A 23,513-nucleotide genomic window follows, 5' to 3' on the forward strand; every position below is an offset into this window, starting at 1 on the left:
TTGTTAACCTCAATTTTTGTATTCCATATGTTAATAACTACAAGAAAAACACAATTTGTATCAAATGCACCCAAAATTAGACATATGACCCTGAAGTTTATTGATATTTTATGAAAAAATTTGCATTTTAGAAAAAGGTCGATAACCTTTTGACCTCTAGTGACATTAAAAATTGTTGGAATAATTTTATTTAAACTGCATATGATTAAGAAACATATATGCTATACATTGCTACCAAAATAACATTGATGGGATTTTTAATTCACAGGTTATGGGCATAAATGTTACCCCTCTCCCCCAAAAAAGTATAGACCATAAAACACTAATGACCATTACAAATGACGCGAGTATATACAATGCATCCCTATATTTTTCTTGTTAACATCAATTTTTTCGTTTTATATGCCCGTAGGAACAAAATGATACCAAGGAAGTTTAACTGTGGGTGGGGGGTGCACGGTGACCCCCCCTCCAGCCCATGGCCTAACTAGAATAATTAATGCCATTCCTAAGGAATGGAAGAGTATTATATATAAGCATAGCATATGTATAAATGAAGATAAGAATTTGAATAAAAACTTATCGTTAAGTATGACAACAAGACAATTGTATAATTTGCTAGAAAAAAATAGAATACAACTTCCCATAAAGATTCAAAGTAAATGGGAAGCTATACTTGACGAACGACAAATTGACTGGAAAAAGTTTGGCACAGAAGAATTTCTATGATTAAAGAAAATAGAATTAAGCAATTGAATTTTAAACTCTTACACATGATTATACCTACAAGAATGCAATTATACAAATGGAAAATTGTCAGCAACAATTTGCGTACTAAATGTAAAGTTGTAGATGATGAAATACACTACTTCTATTACTGCGAGAACGCTAAAACTGTGTGGCGTTTCATGAAAAAAAAATTTAATTTGGATAGAGTACCCACGTTATCCAATATTATACTTGGTACCAAGTCGAGGTTTATAAATGACATGCTAAGCCTTGGTACCTTCTGTATTGCTAAAGCATGTACGTTATTGTTTTATGGTGAATGGATGCTTGATTCCACTACGACCTTGTTTGAAATTGAATATAATAGAAGATACTTGTTGTAAAGAAATGATTGTCAGCCATGTTTGGACTGACCCCTGTATTATGCAGGTGTTTGTATATGTGTTGTATAGCAGCCGAGATTGACAGACCCTGTATATCTGTTGTTTTTATGGGTATTATCCCCGTAAAAAAAAAAATAAATAAATATATAATAAACAAATTGTATATGTATGTGTATTTAATGATGATGCGTGTATATATTTCTATGCACGATTGTTTTATGTATGTTTATATATTCATATACGTGTAAGTATGTGTATGCGCACGTATGTATAAGTAAATTGGACAGCTATGGAGTCGTTCAAAAGTTATTGGTGTCAAAGGTCAAATAAGACATAATCTCTGAAAGGATGTTGCCTGTGTGATAAATGTGAAAAAAGAAACATTTTTGACATATTTTTGGGCGTAGAATCCGAATTTGATTGTTGATTGGTCCAGTGAGGGGTATTTTTCGAGATGTGAGGATTCAAAGGTCAAATTCGGCATATTTAGGAAGGGGGTCCCAAAAATGCACTATTTTACAAAAATAATGTTTTCAATGTAATTTAGGTCATAGATTCGAGAAAGAATGACAGTTGGACAGGTGTGGGGTTCGTTCAAAAGTTATGGGTCAAAGTTCAAATAAAATATAATCTGGGAAGTGGTATTACAGGTGAGTGTGATAAATGTACAGAAGAAACATTTTTGACATATTTTTTTGGCTCAGAATCTAAATTTGGTTGTTAATCGGACCAGGGAGAAAATTTAGTTGTTAATCGAGCCAGGGAGATGATTTTAATATAGGAAAGGTCAAAGTATAAGAAGGGGTTGGAAATATTCCTACGTATACCAAAATAATGTTTTACAATGTAATTTTGATCGTAGATGTCAGCATATGAAAGATAGGTGTTTAATCGACCACATGTCTCAAAATTCAAGGATGCCCTTTTAGAACTTACAGGATTGATGTTCTCAAACAGTGAGAAAAAGGATTGTAGGCCCTCTCGGATTATCAGATCTGAGAAAAAGGTGAAGTTTGTTCTCAAAATACTACAAGCTGATAGAATACAGATTAGAAACCTCTACAACCACATTCTTCTCATTATTGAAGCGGGAACAAAATTAATTCTTGACTGAATTCTTTAAAGAAGAAGGTATTGGCTAAGGGTAGAATTGTTAAATTTTTTGAGAGAGATATTTTTGGAAAGCTGCTCGCTAACGCAAACCGTCAAGGTTCAAATATTTACTTCAACAAGGCATTAACATACTGTCTAATGCTGATGGGACGAGAAGAACTACAGTAAGGAGCAAGCTCTTGAATGTAGTAGAGGAATACACTCCAATTATCTATTACTCCGGATTGCATCAGAGGTTTCTGCATACATTGTCGATCTGATGGCCACATATTCGATTATTCACATTTAAGGAGCTGGGGATAAGGCTGTTAAATCAGTTGCCTAAGAAGTACAGTCGCATAGATGTGATTGTTGATGCATACGAAATAAAGTCTATTAAAAGTGGGAAACGGAACGACCGTGGGACAAGTGCTCCTTTTTTCATAAATTCGGTAAAACACTAAAATACCAAGGAATTTTTCAAGCTTCTTGATAAATGGGTCAAACAAAGATCGTATGACTGATCCCATACTGGATGTATGGAAGGAACATAAGGATATTATTCCCAAAGGGAATTGCATTTATTTTTCAAAGAAAAATGAATGTTTTAAGTTGTCCAACGAGAACGTATGCTGTGTGGATGAGCTGGCATCTGATCAGGAAGAAGCAGACACGATAATTGCATTGCACATTAAGCATGCAATTGCAATCAACCCAGGAACAATTATCGTACGATCCCCTTCAGGTGATACTGATATAATAGTTATTCTATTGGCACTCTTTGCTGAATGTGACCAGATTATGGTTGACAATGGGCATGGAAACAGCAGGAAAATCTATGATCTCAAAGAAAGCGACACGTCCAAAGAAATTTAAGAAGCTCTCCTCGGTCTACATTCTTTTACAGGTAATGAATATGTGTCGACATTTTCCAGGAAAGGGAAAATGGCGTGTTGGAAAGTGCTGAAGAACTTTCCAAGATTTAATAACACATTCGTAGCACTTGGAAAAAGTTGGATTGCAACCGATGGACTTTACAACAACTTAGAAGAGCTTGTGTGCAAGCTGTATGGACTTAAGAAAATAAAAAACGTACAAGCTGCAAAGCAACATCTGTTTTGGGAAAAATATAAAAAAAGTGTTAATTTGTAGACCTTTCCTTCTTACCACCCTGTAAAGAATGCCTGTATCTACACATACAAAGAGCCAATTATGTCTGCCGTTTATGGAGGCAATCGTGTGTCCTCATAATTGATGCTCCTAATCCACAGAATCATGGGTGGACCGCTGACAGCGAAATTCTTTGGACAAATGTTGTGATGTCAGATGATCTGATCGAATTACTTACTGAAACAAGAAGGTTCCAGTGACAGTGAAAGTGAAATTGACGACAAATCATTAGAAGTAGACATAGAGGATGAAATGTCGGAGAGTGAGGATGAATTTTAAGGTACTTCACATTAAAGTTTTAAACATCTACGATCAAAATTACATTGTAAAACACTATTTTGGTATTTATCACACACACCTGTAATACCACTTCCCAGATTATATTTTATTTGAAGTTTGACCCCAATAACTTTGAAACGAACCCCACACCTGTCCAACTGTCATTTTTTCTCAAATATATAACCTAAATTACATTGAAAACATTATTTTCGTAAACTTGTACTTTTAGGACCCCTTTCTTAAATATGCCGAATTTGACCTTTGACCCCTCATATCTCGAAATATACCCCTCCCTTGACCAATCAACAATCAGATTCCCATTCTATGCCCCACATTTATCACACAGGCAACACCCTTTCCCAGATTATGTCTTATTTGACCTTTGACACCAATAACTTTTGAATGACTCCATAGCTGTCCAATTTACTGTCATTTTTGAAATCTATGACCTAAATTACATTAGAAAATATTATTTTGGTACACTAATTCACTTTTGTGATCCCTTTCCTTAAATATGCCAGATTTGACTTTTGACCCCACATATCTCGAAAAATCCCCCTCCACGGACCGATCAACAATCAGATTCGTAATCTACGTGAAAAAATACATTAGAAAAAGTTGGTCTGGTAAATTCTGCAAAAATGTGACACCTTCCTCCAAATCCAACCGGTCTATACTGGCTATATTCCATGACATAGTTTTTCAGAATTTTTCTCTAATCGCAACATGTAGTTTAATTTTGTGTGACTGCATGTTTGTGTACTCAACATCGCAACGGAATGAAACTGAACTTGAGGATGCTACTTACACATTCAAAACTAAAGTGTGTTGTGAGGAAAAGATCACAATTTCTGTTTGCTGGTATGGATTTGCAGCATATCCATTACCTACTTGGTGATTAGGAGGATTTATATTATTTATTTGTGTTCAGCATTATTGCACCCATGATCCAGGAATTGAGACATTTCATAGAGCAAAACAAATTGGGAATATACTACAATCTGTAAACTTACTTGAAGCTAAGTTCGAACACAGATCCACCACTATCACTGCAGATGGCGAGTGTGGGGTCATCAGTGAACTTGATGTGAAGGACAGCTGAGCCAGCAGGATGGGCATCAGTGATGGTACGCAACAGTTTACCAGTGGTCAAGTCCCACATAGTCATCTTAAGTTCAAATCAAATGAGTGGTTCAAAATTCAGTGTTGTTAATTTTGTTATACAATGATACACAAAGTATATGTAAAAACTACTTATTTTACTACTATTAAGGGACATGGAAACAATATACAATAAAATTAAGACACTAAAAGAACATTAAAAAGAACATAGAAACATTAAAATTGGATCAAGGAAACTTTTGCTGTTACAGTATTAAAATCTATTATAAATAACTATTATTATTGTCATTATTACAGTTATTATTAAAATAATTATTATTGTCAATGGACATCATTCAGTTCAATGAGGCACCAGGAAGCAATGCAATGTCATATACTACTTAGTCCGCTAATGCTTAAGCGCATACATATGCCTAGTGCATAGTTGCATTTGGTGTTATTTTGGCATTAGGTTCAAACAATTCGGTGAATTTAGGGGGATTTCAAACATTTTTTTGCAAACATGTGGGTCCTTCTATTCAAGAAGGTCTTTATTAAAATTAAAATGAGCAATACAACATTGTTTGATAATGACTAATGTGATCCTCTTGTTGTTGACGATGGCAGCAGCGATGACAATGACTAGGAAGACTACAACAACAATGAAAATGGTAACATCATCAATGATGCAGTAGCCAACTCTGTTTTAATTGCTTAAGGTTTGTATTTTTGATAGATGTAATGCACCAAAAAATCGAATATCTATGATCTTATGTCTTTAGGACATGGTTCAGTCATTGGTTGTACTTATTAGCATTACAGCAGGCAATACAAGCTAAGAAATGCAAAAAACTCATAGGACAGTTTCACTAAAGCATTTACTCACAATTTTTTTTTAATCGTAATGTTTAAGCTTCATAAAAAAAGTGTCGTACCAGAACGTTAAACGATCCAAGACCGAAACACTTCACTGTTGCGAGTCGAATCCTACCCCAGAGTAGTGGCATAGCTACAGTAGGTGAGAACGGGCCCTGCAGTGCAAAATTAATTGCCAGGCCCTTCAACGTGAAGCATCAAAGTTGTGGCTAGTGGGTGGGGGTGTGCTGAGAGCTGTTAACTTACCACAACAGGGTATGGATGTTCCAACGTTTTGAATGTTCAGGAGCCTTATTTTGAATTTAAACATGAAAATTTAAAATCTAAAGTGCCACTGAGATACAGTTCAAGCAAAGTCGAATTTTATTCTGAGTTAGGCCTTACGAGACCGGAACAAATTAACACGCACTGAAGGTACACGCAAGATGTTGACTGCACATTTGGCCTAGTACTGTAGAAGAAAGGCCTAGGCTATAAACTTACACTAAAAGCAGTATTCTTCAGAGCAGCAATACATCATTACATTAATTCTTCAATTATTACAGCACAGTATATTTAAATGTTTTGTTAACTGCTTCCATGCCATTTTTTAAAATACAGTATAAAGAGGAGTCAGTCAATACTTAAATTATAGCTTAATCATACTGTACAGTACTGTACTAACAATTAATAACGGATTTTTGCATGGCCATCAAGCGAACACGTTTTATTATGACAATTTCGGTTGGAAAATCCCAAAGACCAAACCAATACCTACTAGGTGAAAGTCTATTATATATATGTTGCAACACGTGCATTACTTGTAAGTAAACCAGATGTGTATACCACGCCGCCGCCCACTACTCATGCACGTGCTTGCTTCTTGCTGTAACGCGAGTAGAGCAGGCGATGCTCTGTAGATAGTTTGACATCGAAATGAAGATAAAACTGGAATATTTGTTTTATATGACTGGTTATTCCCTGTACCTAAAGTCCTTAAGACATTTATTTTACAATTACTGTACGTATCTTACAATACAATTTAATTTACTGTATTTAAAAAAAAACAAAACCTGAAACAGTGATTAAACATTAGTCGCTTGTTGACTTTACCACATGTCTGAACAATAGTGAGGAATGTGAGTTGAGTCACATGTAAAATAAACTACACAAAGTACCGTTATGCAATGTAAACATGAGTCATTTGTTAAATTTCTGCATTGCCAAATGTATGAGTCACTTGTTGACTTTTACAGCGATGTTGGGTAAAGCGGCAACAGCTTAAAATGATTGAAGTTTTAATAACTAACAATTAATGGAAAACAGATCAATTTAGCATGTAAAATATGTTCGATTTTCGGGGGGGGGGGAACAGCCGTATGATACTTGTATTGATTATCAAGAGATCTTTAGTACTTTTGTGGTTTTAATCCATTTTCTGCTGCATATTCTAAATATTTTTTTCTCCTTTTACTAATTAGTGGGGCAAATATGTGACTTGGGCGTGCACTTCTGGAAATAAGCATGAAACTTTTGTTCTAGGGGGTTTTTGAGTATGCTAATTTCAAAAATTGGGTGAACCATGATGTCTCTCAACCCCTTCCCCCCAAAAAATGGAAAAATCAAAATGGCCGCCAAAAAACACAATTTTGGCAGTTTGAAGGCTTTTAGTGTACATATTACCTTGGTATTAATACCTATGCTCTTTATTTCAAGGACTCAAATAGAATGTATGTAAAACACCATAGCATACATCTTTAATGTGAAAATGCAAAATAAATATTCAAAATGGCCACCAAAAATCACATATTTAGTATTAAAATGACTGTGATATATACTATATATACTATATATATTATATATACTACTACACTATACTATATATATATATATATATATATATATATATATATAAATTTTAAAAGGCAAATGGGAAAACCCATAAAACAGCAAACGGCCACATAATGCAAGGCGTAGAAACGAAGGCCTTACCAAAGCTCTTTTCCATTCCTTCCAGTTGCTGACTGCAGCCAACAGGTCATCGAGCACTTACAGAAAGGCAGACGCATGCCTCAAATGGAGTACAAAAGCTAAAGCTTGCATGCTGGAATAGCTATAACTATGCTTGATGTATTAGATATTGTTTTTTTTTGGTGATCCGCTACACTAGCGGATCACCTCTTGTTATTGTCAGGATCATCATCATCATCTTCTTTTTTTTTTTATTCTTCTTTCTTTCTCCCCTTTTCTGTTCGCACGATATCTCAAAAAATGCCACGAGTTACGAACAATCGCTGTCAGCGAACATTTGGCTTGGTCTGGAATAGTCATGGTAAGCTTTTCAATGCGCTCAGTCATGCGTGACGTCATCTACGCGCAATTTTGCGTTTTTACATAATCGATCATATCAGCCTAACCAATTGCCATTTCGAAATCGTATTAAGTGAGCATTAACTTCGGATTAATGTTAAATGTACTGTACCCTAATTGTACGCGTGCGCTTCATAACGCGAGCGCACGCGTGCGTAAAATTTCAAAATGCTTGAAATCACTTTTTAACTAAATTAGAGCACGTTATAGGCCATTTTGAGCATTTCAATTTCTTTTTAAATTTTTCACTACGCGCGCGCATTTTTACGCGCGCAGCACGTACGGAAGCTAGACACTATGTTTTTTCACATAGTTTTGGTTCCTGACATTGTTTTCACAAACTTCCATTCTTTTCGGTCATCTTTTGGCCAATAGCAATGCCGTACGTGCGCATCAAATATTGGTATCTGCACGGATTTGTGCCGATATACAGTGAAAATATGCTAAAATCAGACCTATTTTTAATCAGTTATAGCTCTTTAGGTTGAAAGGTGACCCCCAATTTTTATTACATATTCTGAAAGCACATAAGTTGTAAATATGATTTTATAGATCATAATGGCTGATCGGACATTGTGACGTCATAATATTGGCATCTGAATTCAAAGAAAGTGAATTATAGCTATGACGTCATTTTTTAAAATACGCATTTCAGCGTATCTCGCTTATCCTTGATCGATCGTCGTCCAACTTTGAGTATGTTATAGCTGAGACAATTGTCTTTCATATATTTGACTTCTTTTTACATTTTGATGACGTCATCATAGCTCCATAGGATGAAAGGTGACCCCCCAATTTTTATTACATATTCTGAAAGCACATGAGTTGTAGATACGATTTTATAGATCATATTGGCTGATCGGACATTGTGACGTCATCCTATTGCCATTTAAATTAAGAAAAAATTGAATTTTTATTTATGACGTTATTACTTTTTATACTCGTTTGAACGTACTCGCTTATCTTGATTGATTGTCTCCCACCTGTGAGTATGTTATAGCTAAATCAATTCTCTTTCAGACGTGTCCCTTTATTTTTTATTTTGATGACGTCATCATGGTAAAAAAGAATGCTTTTTTGGAGCCTTCTCATCTTTCTTTCTTAAAAGATGTAAACACATTGAAAATAGAGGGCGGCAGACTGTATTTCGACACTATCAGACCCATAGTTCGTATACTGTAAAGGCAAAATTTGTGTGGCATTACCAACCAACAGGGGGTTTTAAATTATACTTGACAAGGTTTAAATTCATGTGCCATTACAGTCGTCAGGCACGTCGTATAAGGTATTCGTACTTGTGCGTTAAAATTTTAAAATTGTTAATATCACTTTTCAGATAATTTAAAGCACGTTTCAGGTCATTTTGAATATTCCAAAACTTTCCAAAATTGACGAGCCGTCTCATTTCCACGCCCACAGCACGTACTGAAGCTGGAAATTACGTTTCGGTTACATGTGTTGGGTTTCTGACACTGTATTAATACTACCGTGCGCACGGACGTTAAGACGTATGTGTACACATTCGTAAATCCTTAAAATGCTCAAAATTACTCTTTTCCTTAAAAATTCATTTTAAAAAAATGCTCAAAATTACTCTTTAAATAGAGCATGTTTTAGCATATAATACTTTCAATCAGAACCGTGCGTGCTTCGTGAGGGTCAAAGTACGGCGGATCATCTAACTCGTCCTCAGTGACGAGTTCAAATCTAGTTTGGTTTTTTTTTTAGTACATGAACTGGGTCACAATTTCATATTGACATTGCCGCTCTTAGCGAAGGAAGGCAGCATTTAAGAACTTAGAGCTGGCTACACTCTCAACTGGTCATTCAAGTTAAAGACAGCTAAAATGCCTTGTGAGTGCTTTTAGGATGAGAAACTCAATTGCCTAAAAATCAATGATACAACAACTGGTCACTCCGATCGCATCATCTTCACGTGCCTCACTTCAAAGCAAGCATCATGTTACTTTTGTCAGCATTTATTCCCCAACCGTTCAAGCTGATGCTAAGGGCAAGTTTTACACTGATCTGATCAGCCTCGTACAGAACACCCCCACAGATGGCAAGGTCAACATCCTCGAAACACTGAAAGTTTCAGGTTGGCAACTTCCAATCAGTTGCAATGAAAGCTGACATCCAGGTGAAAACTTTAATCAAAGCTTTAGGATGCAAGTTACACTGCATCAGAATTGTTTTGTCACACCTGAAAACTGCTATCCGCCAGACCTTAGAAGAATCCCAAGGGTTCTCCACAAGGAAAATCAAAGACTGGTTTGAACAAAATGACAAGGAGTTCTAAGATGTGCATGGGAAAAGGATATCCGCCAATAAGAGATACATCTTACACAGCCTATGAAATAAAATAACCTTTCATATTACCTACAGCAACTTTTGGTGTAAACTATGAGAAATCAAAAACAATTGGTGGATAAACCTCGCAGCGAAGACTTTATGCAGATACTAGTAGCTACAAAACACTGAAGGCAGTGTGCATCTCTTCATACCAGATTCAAAGTCCTTTGTGCAGTGCCGACGGCTTCATGCTTATGAGTTCACACCTACCTCAGCCTCGCATGTTTAGTATCAGTTCCTCAAATAAATGTACTCAAACGAGAGTTAGGATTAAGGAACAAATTTGTATCCATCTGTATTTGTCACATTTAGTTTAGTTTGTGGTGCTACACTTTAGCTTGTGGCAGCGGTGGTGTAATTTCTTCTACAAAGTATAGGTGGAAAGTTTGGGAACGGCCACTTGCTTGAGAGTTCACACCCACCTCGGCCTCAGGTTTAGTGTCACCGGAATATGCAATATAAAACAGCTGTTGTTCAAGATAAAGACAATCGGTAAACCTAGAGCCCCCGTTTTCAGAGGCCATTTTTCATTTTCAATTTATACTGTATTTTTAACATAAAATGTTAAGAGTATTTGGTGATCCGCTAACGTTAACGGATCACCTCTTGTTATTGTCAGGATCATCATCTTCAACTTCTTTATTCTTCTTTCTTTCTCCCCTTTTCTGTTCGCACGATATCTCAAAAATTGCCACGAGTTACGCACAATCGCTGTCAGCGAACATTTGGCTTGGTCTGGAATAGTCATGGTAAGCTTTGTAAATATGATTTTATAGATCATAATGGCTGATCGGACATTGTGACGTCATCATATTGGCATCTGAATTCAAAGAAAGTGATTTATAGTTATGACGTCATTTTTGAAAATACGCATTTCAGCGTATCTCGCTTATCCTTGGATCGATCGTCTTCCAACTTTCAGTATGTTATAGCTGAGACAATTCTCTTTCATATATTTGACTTCTTTTTAGATTTTGATGACGTCATCATGGTCAAAAAAATTGTTTTTTCTGACCCCCACATCTTTCTTTCCTCAAAACGTTGATGAGCCCATATCATCTTAACCATTCGTCATTTCTGAATCATATTAAGTGAGCATAATCTTCAGGTCAACGTTGAATGTCAGGTACCTTAATTTTCCGTTTGCGCGACTTAACATGCGCGTACGCGTGCGTCAACTTTTATATATGCATAAAACCATGAATATTTTTAATCAGTTATAGCTCCATAGGATGAAAGGTGACCCCCAATTTTTATTACATATTCTGAAAGCACATGAGTTGTANNNNATACGATTTTATAGATCATATTGGCTGATCGGACATTGTGACGTCATCATATTGCCATTTGAATTAAGAAAAAATTGAATTTTTATTTATGACGTTATTACTTTTTATACTCGTTTGAACGTACTCGTTTATCTTGATTGATTGTCTCCCACCTGTTTGTATGTTATAGCTAAATCAATTCTCTTTCAGACGTGTCCCTTTATTTTTTATTTTGATGACGTCATCATGGTCAAAAAGAATGCTTTTTTGGAGCCTTCTCATCTTTCTTTCTTAAAAGATGTAAACACATTGAAAATAGAGGGCGGCAGACTGTATTTCGACACTATCAGACCGATAGTTCGTATACTGTAAAGGCAAAATTCATGTGGCATTACCAACCAACAGGGGGTTTTAAATTAAACTTGACAAGGTTTAAATTCATGTGCCATTACCGTCGTCAGGCAAGTCGTTTTAGGCATTCGTACAAAAAAATTTTTAAATTGTTAATATCACTTTTCAGATAATTTAAAGCACGTTTCAGGTCATTTTGAATATTCCAAAACTTTCCAAAATTGACGAGCCGTACGCTCATTTCCTCGCACACAGCACGTACTGAAGCTGGAAATCACGTTTCGGTTACATGTGTTGGGTTTGTGACACTAGGCATTTTTCGTTTTGACTACGCGGCCAGTCTACTACGAACTAATGGACCGTGACGGCAACGCCGAGACACTGTTCGCGAACTACACTAAGAGCTGTTTTCGTTTTTTTTAAACGACTACGGCGACGCAGCACACGTACGGAGGCCTACGGAGGGGAGTTAGTCGACCATGGTTTTATTACCAGGGAACAATGTTTCCTTGTTTTATATTTGTAAAAAGAAATGTGAAAAAATACTTTAGTCAAATACTGTATGCAAACTAAAATGATTCCAGAAAACACTGAGTGATGTTTCGCTGTTGGCTAGGATCTAGGCCTACGCTATAGCCTAGCCTAGGTGTCCAAAGAGTCGGGAACCGGGAGAAGAGGGGTGTCAGGCAATTTGCCAAATGCAACGATGATGTACAAATAAATGTACATAACAATTTTAAACAGAAGTATTTATATAGCAAGGCTTGATTCACGATATCATGGTCGCAGATGCCCTAGCTAGCGGTACCAGATAATGTGTTTTCTCCTACCCCAAATCCACTCTGACAAGGCTAGGCTAGCCTAGGCCTAAGCCTAGGAGGCCCCTTTTTTTAACTATCCCCTGATTTACCTAATTTTATGTTGTGACTATTCATTCCTTATTTATTATATGTGTATAAATAGGCCTTCATAAAACATTTAATTACTCACTTGTTTTAATAATTAATTCATTATTGAACGAACAATGCCCGATCGTGGATGCGATAAAAATTGCAGCCAACAAAAAAATTACCAGCAGTTTGCCAAAGAATCCGGTTATCTGATTGGTCAATATTAGGGTAGTCGCCACTACGCCAAATTCAGAAATTGGGGTTGTCGCGGAAGCTATCACAACACCGATTTAGCCAGCAAGGTTTGTGAGCATGCGCAGATGACTGTTACGCTCTATCAGTTCGTAGTAGACTGGCCGCGTAGTCAAAACGAAAAATGCCTATTGTATTAATACTACCGTGCGCACGGATGTTAAGACGTATGTGTACACATTCGTAAGTCCTTAAAATGCTCAAAATTACTCTTTTCCTTTAAAATTTCTTTTAAAATGCTCAAAATTACTCTTTAAATAGAGCATGTTTTAGCATATAATACTTTTCAATCAGAAACGCGCTTGCTTCGTGAGGGTCAAAGTACGGCGGATCACCTAACTCGTCCTCAGTGACGAGTTCAAATCTAGTTTATATGTGGTCTACTGAATTCCAGGATCGGAAAGCATAGGTATTACAACCAAGATTATGGTGGTCAGAGCACTTACAGCCATTTTATTACCAAAAACCTGGTTTTGTCGACCATTTTGGAATTTAAATACATGTATAGTTTATTTTTACAATAACGATATTATTGTAGTTTCATTTCAGTTGCATTTTCACGATAAAGATGTACGTTATTGTATTTTAATAATGTTTTACTGGATTCCTTGAACCAAAGAACATACCGTATGTATTGACACCAAGATCATGGTAATGTGGACACTTAGAGCATTTAAACTGCAAAAATTGTGTTTTTTGGCGGCCATTTTGATTTTTCTAATTTTCGGTGGGAACAGTTGGAGTGACATCGTGGTTCCCGCAATTTTTGGAATTGGCATACTAAAAAACCACCTAGGACAATGTTTCATGCTTCTTTCCAGAAGTGCACGTCTTGACCAAAAAATGTCATATATCCGCCCCACTAAATGTCAATGTCCAACAAGCTACAGTTGGAAGGATACGTTTTACAAATTTTAAAAGGATATCTCATAATACTTTTTTTTTATTTCTTTACTCACTTGTCTTCAATGTCAATGGTGATTAGGAGGATCACCATAATTATGATGGCGAGGTAATCTCTGGGTCTACACGTACTGTAATTTTGTATGTTCTGAGGCCTTTACAAAACACTGCAACAACGCAGACCTGCCAACACCTGGGCCATGAAAATCTGGAGATTTTTTTTTTAAATCTTAAAAAAAAACTGGAGATTTACCAAAAAATCTGGAGGTTTCCTGAATTAACCAAAATATGATGCAATTTACTAAAAAAAGACACATCAAGACAAATCATAGTGGTATAAAATCATGGTACAAAATTACTGCAAAACAACTTATTAAATTGATGCTTGTCTATCGCGGCAAATACATTGAATAATACCGATCTAATCAATCATTTATGTATAAATAGGAGTATTTTGCGGAGGGAACCTGTGAAATCGGGTGAAAATTACATTCGATCGGGAGAACTGGAGATTTGTTTAGATATCGGGTGACACGCGACACGATCGGGTGAGTTGGCAGGTCTGACAACGACATGATGTTGATGGTGATTTTTATGAGATGAAGATGTTGATTATCATGATAATGAAATATTATGTCATACCTGTCCTTTGGCAAAGCCAGCCAACAGTCTAGAGCAATCCATATTAATACTAAGGGCAGTAACAGCTCCATACTGTGCTCCAACTGCCTTGCTTCCAAGACACCACTTGAGCACCTGCTTAGGATCTAAAAATCATCAGAATTTTGAATTGCAACTGTTTCATTAGAATACTGATTGACATATTTTGTTTTAATGAGAATATGGAATAATAGAGAGTTGCATGCAGATTTTTTTAGAAATAAATAAAAGTAATAGAAGAGAAATAATAAAAAGAAATGATATGAAATAAAGAAATACCAAAACTAATTAAGGATTAAGTTGAATAAATTCATCTCCTTCCAAAGAATATTTTTGTTAATTTTTCTTTATTGTGAAAGATATATTAAAAACGACAACCCAGCGTTTTGTGTGTTGACAACACACTTTTTCAAGGTAATGTCAGAGAGCATGGCAAGAAGCAGTGTTTATATGAAAAATGAAAAACATGAATAGAAACCAATGAGGAAAGTGGCTACCAAACATTATGATGATCTACTGGGGGTGCAACGGCCGGCCAGGAGACATCCCAGAGGTTTTCAACTACTATCAATAGGGGGCACATGTCACTGAATAACAACATGTGATTGACCAAACCAGTGTCAGCAAGAACATCAGCTGACATTGCCTTGAATAAGTGTGTTGTCAACACTCACACAAGATGTTTTAATATAACCTTCACAGTAAAGAAAAATCAACAAAAACAAATTGTTGGCACAGGCTATTTTCACTATGCACAAAAAAGTTGCAGTGACAATAACAGATGTGCTAAATTTAATGCAATGCATGTCACTTGTTTTGAATTTCTCTGAATTTCATCTCTAAGAAAACATAATAGGCACTTCTGAAAAATACACTTTATATTTTATCTGAGAGCAAACATACACATTCAGTAGTTAAACTATGTTATAAAAAAAGCTATTCAAATTGCCAATAGTAAAAATTGTAGTTGTAGTTGTACACCTACCTGTACGTGCATACGTACAGTTGGAGTGAATGTGGCTAGTTTAAATCAAAGAATATAGCAACTTCCTTTAAACCCTTATACAGTATTTTGTTTTCATTTTACAAAAGATAATTAAGGTTGAAAGAAATGACTGCTCACCAAAAACAAGAATTAGTCCATGTGAAGTACCAATGGAGATGAACTTAGAAACAGCCATAGAAGTTGGCTTTCCTGCATCTACACGATCCTATTAGCAGAAATATGTAGATATTTAAGTTATTATATACAGTAATATGGCACACTACATGGTAAGCCCTAATACTTAAAAATGGGGGGAGGGGAGGTGCCCCATACCAATAAAATGGCATCTAATCAGAAAAAGACGACCAATTTTATAAAGTAGTAAATCTTACATGTTATATTTTTCTTATAAAAAAAAAAAACAATTCCCAAACAATTGAAAAAAAAATCATTGTTATATGCATGTGATGATAAAATGCATAACTGATTTTATAAGTGTGTACGACTACAACGTGATTACAATTTTTAAAAATTGAAAAATCATGCTTTACTCCATCAAATCATGTATATAGTGAAAGCGGACAAAAGTGAAGAACTAAAGGTATGCGAAAAAAAATGGATTTGGGCTTGTATTCAAATAGTTGCTTATATGAAATTGTAATCTTAGAAAAGCTAAACAAAAATGATTATTCACTATATCATCAGCTGAGAAAAACAGCTTCATATATGACACGAGCAGCCTTGTAATGCCACTAGATTTACTCATCACCTGTCTCAGTGCATTACCCTACCCACATATAGTAGTTTTATAAACATTCACCTAAAACTTACCGCTGCAGACACAACTTGGGATGACATTCCTCGAAGCATCACATGACGCAAGACTGAACCATGGGCCTCATAATGAACATTACTTTTGGTTTTCCTGTAAAATTATAGTACTTCACATAGTCCTCTTTCATTTCAGTTTAAAGAGATTTACCAATTTTATATAATTTGAGAACTGATTTAGCATAATCAGGTACAAAATTTCCAATTTTTGAAATACGAATCATTTGCGCATTTGTTAAAATAGTCACACTCTCAAACAAATTTGTGATGACGCAGCAGGTGCATCGTGTGATTGTACAGTAATGCTTAGGATTAGAAAGGTCCTAGAACATTATACTTTCCTTTTATTCATATAAAAATAATATCAAATGGCCCAGAGAGGCAAAGAAGAAATAATTGTAGACCTACTAGATGAAGAAGGGATAGAACATCGGAGAATAAAAAAATACCAGGAAATATTCATAATAACTATGCAGTTTAGCCAGCAGTACTGTATATTAAATGATTAGGCTTACTACTAGGCATGTTTGTGAACCGATAACAATGAAGGAAACTGTGTATGCTATCATGAGATTTGTTGGATAATATGCCTACCTACCTGCTTGAAACTCTGCTCGGGCCGTCTCAGTTTTACTCGACTCCAACTCGATATGATAACATGTTAAACCAAGTTAAAATTATTACTAACAAGAGTGGGCACATTGCATGACGCTCAAGCATCGTCTCCGGACATAGTACAGCCTCCAGATCACCAAGGGCTATATTTTGAACTATGACCCGATTAAAACCCAGTAAATATTTACATACCACTAATGTACATAGATTGTAGTCATTAGAGGGCATGACTGGAACTATGGCTTGGCTTTTAACCAGTCAAATGCATGGAATCTATGTAGTCAGTATATATGAATACAAGGATATAGTAATAATAATACAAAGAACTTGTCTAAAATTGTTCTAATCCTATGTATTACAATGGCCTGTCTCTAAGCTGAGATGGAGCGATGCACAAGTATCATCATCTCAAATTTTAGTGCAACAGGAGATGCTATGAAATTTTATTTATTATGCAATGATGTTAAAAATAGATATAGAATATTAATTGATTTAAATGAAGTTGAAAGTATCTTGAGAAATGTTAAACCTAATATGTTTTTAAGAAAGAACTTAGTGCAATTTATAAATATTTCTTTCAATGCTCACTTGATAGTCATTAAAATTTATTCACATTCCTAAAAAAACTAACCCTACTATGTTAAGACCAATTGCGCTGACAGCTTTTCCTATGAAGTGTAAAAAGAGGGTTAAATCCAGGTTAACCTCTGAAACTAAAGACATTTTATGGGCCATCCATAATTATTAACATTTTCAAAAGATTACAAAACATACGCTTTGTGGGGGGGGGGGCAGGAGGTTTGAAAGTGTAGGCATAAGTACTCTTTTATGAAAAAGATAAAATTTTGATCTCAAAATGACACAAATCAACATTTTTTTTGCATACTCTTTCAGGGGGAGTGAGGGGGTTACAGAAAAGAGTATGATTTGTACTCTTTTGAAAATGTTGAAAATTATGGATTACCCCTTAAACAAGATCAGTTTGCCTACTCACTTACTCGCAGGGTAATTGAGCATCATGCTACACTACCTTTTCTATATTTTTCTTCAGCGTTCAACACAATCTAGTCACATGTGTTAACTAACAAACTTAAATCTATGAATGTTATTCTTGTGATAAATTTGTAGGTAGCTGATTTTCTCCATGATAGGACACAAGTCATTGAAAGAAATGGAAATTATATGAGTGATGTTTTGATGTTATCGTAGCAAATACTCGATACGTTCCCAAATGCTGCAAAAAAAAATCGCAAATGATTTGGGTGGGAATTGAACCCACAACCTCCAGATAAATAGCCTTGTGAACCACTAATAATAATAATAATAGTGTAGTTTTATGTAGCGCACATATCCATCTAATGTAAGATGCTCAGGGCGCTTGATATGTGGACTAGGAACTCAATCAATGACTTTCTTTGCCCCTAAGGGCCATTTCGTGTCTGTGCTACCCGGTAACCCAGTACCAGCAACTCTCGTCGTCCACCACAGGGGCTGTCTGTTCCAGTACACCGGGGTATCCCCCCTACTCGTCTCGAAGGATGTACTGGGTTCTTTATAGTGCACACGAGCCATTGTATACACTGGGCCTACGGTTTATAGTCCTTATCCGAGAAGACTTGTTCTACCACCAGAACCATAGACGAGAGTGCCGTTCGAACCAGCGCCGATATTATGGCTATAGCTTGCGGCGCCCCTGCTAACCGCTCGGCCATTCGACTTGCGACTACTAGACTACCAAGCTTGCGTTTAGTGACTAGTGTTGAATCCAATCCCCAAGTAGCAGCAGGTACTGCACATGCTTTATCGATATGAGTTTGCATCAGGAAAATATTATATGAGTGATGTTTTCCTTACTTGATGTGTTATCATACCGAATACTCAGTATGTTCCCAAATACTTGTGAAAAAAAATCGCAAGTGATTCGAGCAAGTAACTAGCCTGGTGCCATAACCACTAGACTACCGAGCTTGCGCTTAGTGATTAGTGATGAATCAGATCCCCGAGTAGCAGAGTGTACTGCAAATGCTATTTCGATTCCCACCCAAATTACAGTACTTGCGATTTTTTTCGCAAGTTTTTGGGAACACACTAAGTATTCAGTACGATAACACAATAATTAGGGCAAAACATCACTTTCTGATGCAAACTCATATCAAAATATAAGTAGAAACTGTTAGTGAACACAAATATCTTGGCACTACTGGAACTGTAACACTAATACACCAAACTCAAAATGTAACAAAAGAATGTATTTTGTCCGTAGAATGAAGAAATTTAATGTTAAACCTAATACTGTAGTCCAGCAGCTGAATATGGTTTATGTGAACATACTCTGTGATTTATATAGACCTATTTTTTCATGTTCCTGATACCCTTGGTCATCCATTTTGGCCATGTAGCATTCATGAATTTGAGTCCCCGGGTCCCAAATGGCCGCTTTTAGGCAAAATCATCCATTTTTGGGAAAAAATAACAATACTCTGTATTTCAGTTACCGGTGGTCATACAGAGTTGATTTTGGTACCAAAATGTCAGGAAGACCTATATTTCTATTCGTTGTAATGCAAGTTTTTTTCCAAAAATCATCAGAAAAAAATTTATTACCAAAATTTATAATTTTCTTGTTATCCAAGCCATCAAATGTTTTCACTTATTCAATGGTGGCAAACAATAGCTATTGTTGAATTGTAAAAAAAAATTATTTTATAATTTAATAGATTATAATAGATTAAATATATTTGATTTAACTTCAAAAAAGATTTGGTAAAATTTTGCAAAAATCTGGAAAAATCCGTAACTCTGTGAATATTTGTGCCAACCAGTTGCTTTTGGTCTCAAATTTTCCGGAATACATGTATTTCTATTATAGTGAGAAACCTATAGTGTCCAAAAAAACAGGTTTGCGAGATAGGCTTGCCCAAAGCAATTTTATTGCACTTTCTGAATATTTTGGGTATGCTGAATCCAAAAATGCAAGGGTCCACTTTTTTCAATATCGTATTGGCGGCCATATTGGAATTTCAAAATGGCTGCCATTTTAACCATAAAAATGACCACAACTCTATTATTAAAGCAGATATTGACATAATTTCAAGTGTTAACCCTATGTTTTCAATGTCAACCTATTTGATTTTAATATTGTCATAGACCATAGATGGCGGCTATTTTGAATTTCAAGATGGCCGACTGTTTCCAACAAAATCTTCCTGGAAAACAGTTATTTCAATTATCATGGTATAAATTACAATATAAATTACAGTGCAGGCCTCAACCCTGTGCCTACATAGCCAATTACACACAGGTAGTTTATGGGCGAATCCATTTTGTGCTCAAGGGGTATGTTTAAATAAATCAATATAAATAAATTCAGGAAGAAATCACAAACCATACAGAAAGGCTGTCTATCACCAAATGAACAATAAAATGTACACAAATACATATACATGTGATTTAAACTTGCCTGTACAGTATAAACAATAATACACGCAGGGAATGTATGGGCGACTCCATTCATTCTTGAGGGGTAAGTTTAAAATATATAAATATATGCATGATACTAAAGCTTATAGAAGTTTAAAATATATAAATATATGCATGATACTAAAGCTTATAGAGCACACAATTAGGTGTCCAGGATGAGTTTAACCACCACCAATGTAGAAACACCATCTTTGTTACATCTGGGTACACACAGGCACCCTGTTAGGCAGTATGTTCCACCTCAGGATATACCTTAATGCGGCTGCACAATGCGCACTGCAAAGAGAACGGCGACAATTAAAGAATACAAACAAGAGATGAGGGAGTTTAACTGGAAGTGTAGTAAACGAGTATCATTATTCTATAACATAAAGGAAAATCCAATGAAATGGTATTACAGTAGTTCAGGAAGATTATTCTCATTGTTTACTTCTATTCAACGTCTTTTGTATCATCCAGCTCATTTTCGTCTGTTTCATCAACAATACTATAATCTACAGTGTTTTCACAGTCATAGCACTTACAAAAAGGCGTGCATACGACATTGTTGTTTTTGAAGGAACAACTAGTTTTTGTGCAATTTGTTTTGCACCCACATTCAACCAGTTCCAAGACTGCTTCTGGTGCGGGAAGATTTAATGATGTTGTGGCTGGAATGAATCACCAATTTTATCCCATCCAAGATTCTCTCTTGATTGGAGATCTTGTTTAGCTGTGACGGGCACAGATGTAGTTAACTGTTTAAATATGCGGCAGTAGTGCAGCTCTCGTCGGTGGTAATTTTTTGCCTTCCTGGTTCTTCAATCTGAAGCGTTCCCATCTTGTATGCAGGATATCACTTGCACATTTGAGATACAGGGAGCAAAGAAACTTTTTTACTGATCTAACTTTGCTGGGCAGGTTTCCATCGACCAGTTTGTTTTCTATTACACAGTTTCCAAGTTTGCAAAAAAAAAGACTTTATTGCAGGTTCATCATCAGGTATTCTAAGATATGTCTGTATCAACCTTTTCTTGCTGATACCTACAAATTTACCACCCCAGTCAGCACCAGAGAAGTTGTGTATACCATTAAGACCTTTTCATTTTTCTTGGCTAATGATGCTAACAATTACTTTGATATTTAAGTTCGTGCTATGGTTAAAAAACTTGAGAACAGTGAATGCACCTATTCTTTCATTTGCAACTAGGTCAATCAATAAAATAGCACATCGGTATCTGGTGAATAGACAGTAATTTCTTTCCATGTTGTATGACAGTCTATAACATGAAGTGGAATCAGTGTGTCTGCCTCTTCGTGGTCATGTTCTTTAACATTGTCGGACAATTGGACGTCCATGTTAACTAAAGCATGATCGTATAATCGTATAAAGCTAAACAAGATCTCCAGTCTAGTAAGAATCAGTAGTGCAGCCACATAAAGTATATCCTTAGGTGGAACATACTGCCTAACAGGGTGCCTGTGTGTAACCAGATGTAACAAAGACAGTGTTTCTACATTGGTGGCGCTTAAACTTATCCTGGATGCCTAATTGTGTGCTCTATAAAGCTTAAGCATCATGCATATTATTTATATATTTTAAACTTACCCCTCAAGGATAAATGGAATCGCCCATACATGCCCTACGTGTATTATCGGGTATACTGTACAGGCAAGTTTAAGTCACATGTATATGTATTTGTGTATATTTTATAGTTCATTCGTTGATATACAGCCTTTCTGTAAGGTTTGTGATTTCTTCCTGAATTTATTCATATTTATTTATTTTAAAGATATCACTTGAGCATAAAATGGATTCGCCCATAAACGCTCTGTGTGTAATTGGCTATGTAGGCACAGGGTTGAGGCATGCACTGTAATTTATATTGTTTTAAAAACCATGATAATTGAAATACCTGTTTTCTGTGTGTAATTGGCTATGTAGGCACAGGGTTGAGGCATGCACTGTAATTTATATTGTTTTAAATAATAAAAACCATGATAATTGAAATACCTGTTTTCCAGGAAGATTTTGTTGAAAAACGGTCGGCCATCTTGAAATTCAAAATGGCCACCATCTATGGTCTATGACAATATTAAAATCAAATAGGTTGACATTGAAAACATAGGGTTAGCACTTGAAATTATGTCAATATCTGCTTTAATAGTAGAGTTATGGTCATTTTTATTGTTAAAATGGCAGCCATTTTGAAATTCCAATATGGCGGCCAAGACGTTATCGAAAAAATGGACCCTTGCATTTTTGGATTCAGCATACCCAAAATATCCGGAATATGCAATAAAATTGCTTTGGGCAAGCCTATCTCGCGAAATGACACTAGGGACCACACTATTAGCTGTAATGGAACAATTTATGCTAAAATTTTCCAGAAAAAAAACAAAACAAAAAAAAAAGTATTTTTCTCCTAATTCCTCTAAAAACATGCCAAAATGCTAATATCCGATATTTTTTTTTTTGTTTGTTTGTTTCTGTTTTTTTCTTTTATTTTTATGCTTTAAAAATGAGCATATGCTATCAGCATCATTGCAATTCTGCCTTTTAATCTGGCAACCCTGACTGGAGATCTGATTGGATGTAAGTTTCTTCAAGTGCTATTCATGTGCTTTGATTTGTAGGTGTCCTGCACATGTCTAGTAAGTGTATTTTCCTCGTAATATTACAAAAGAATGAAATCATATTTTATTGTGAAATTCTTTTTAAATGAAACTATTTTAAATATAGTATACTGAAAAAAAAAAATTTTCAGAGCTTTATGAACTATCAATGTCTGAAGCCTTCTGTCCATAGTATAGGCTTTATAATCATAGACTATGCCAAGCTAGAGTAGGCTTGTATAATTCCTGTTAATACACTCTATGTGTACTAACTTTAAGCTTTTAATTACAAAGGATGAGGCATTTAATGATGACGATTACAATGCAAACATGTGCAGAATATAGTAAAGTA

General features: G+C 35.6%; 1 protein-coding gene across 1 annotated transcript in view; it reads right to left on the minus strand.

Moving 5' to 3' along the window:
• Positions 1-3,238: 3,238 nt before the first annotated feature.
• Positions 3,239-23,513, minus strand: part of LOC117102183 (vacuolar protein sorting-associated protein 8 homolog) — a 34,356-nt gene continuing 14,081 nt past the window's right edge. The window contains exons 3-7 of the mRNA XM_033242399.1: positions 16,472-16,565; positions 15,779-15,866; positions 14,638-14,762; positions 4,667-4,821; positions 3,239-3,317 (exon numbers count right to left, since the gene is read on the minus strand). Coding sequence (XP_033098290.1) covers positions 3,239-3,317; positions 4,667-4,821; positions 14,638-14,762; positions 15,779-15,866; positions 16,472-16,565 — 541 coding nt within the window. The remainder of the gene's footprint in view (positions 3,318-4,666; positions 4,822-14,637; positions 14,763-15,778; positions 15,867-16,471; positions 16,566-23,513) is intronic.

This window comes from Anneissia japonica, unplaced genomic scaffold (genome assembly GCF_011630105.1).
Source record: "Anneissia japonica isolate Jap-2015-1 unplaced genomic scaffold, ASM1163010v1 scaffold287785_len535756_cov143, whole genome shotgun sequence".
In the NCBI taxonomy this organism is placed as follows: domain Eukaryota; kingdom Metazoa; phylum Echinodermata; class Crinoidea; order Comatulida; family Comatulidae; genus Anneissia; species Anneissia japonica.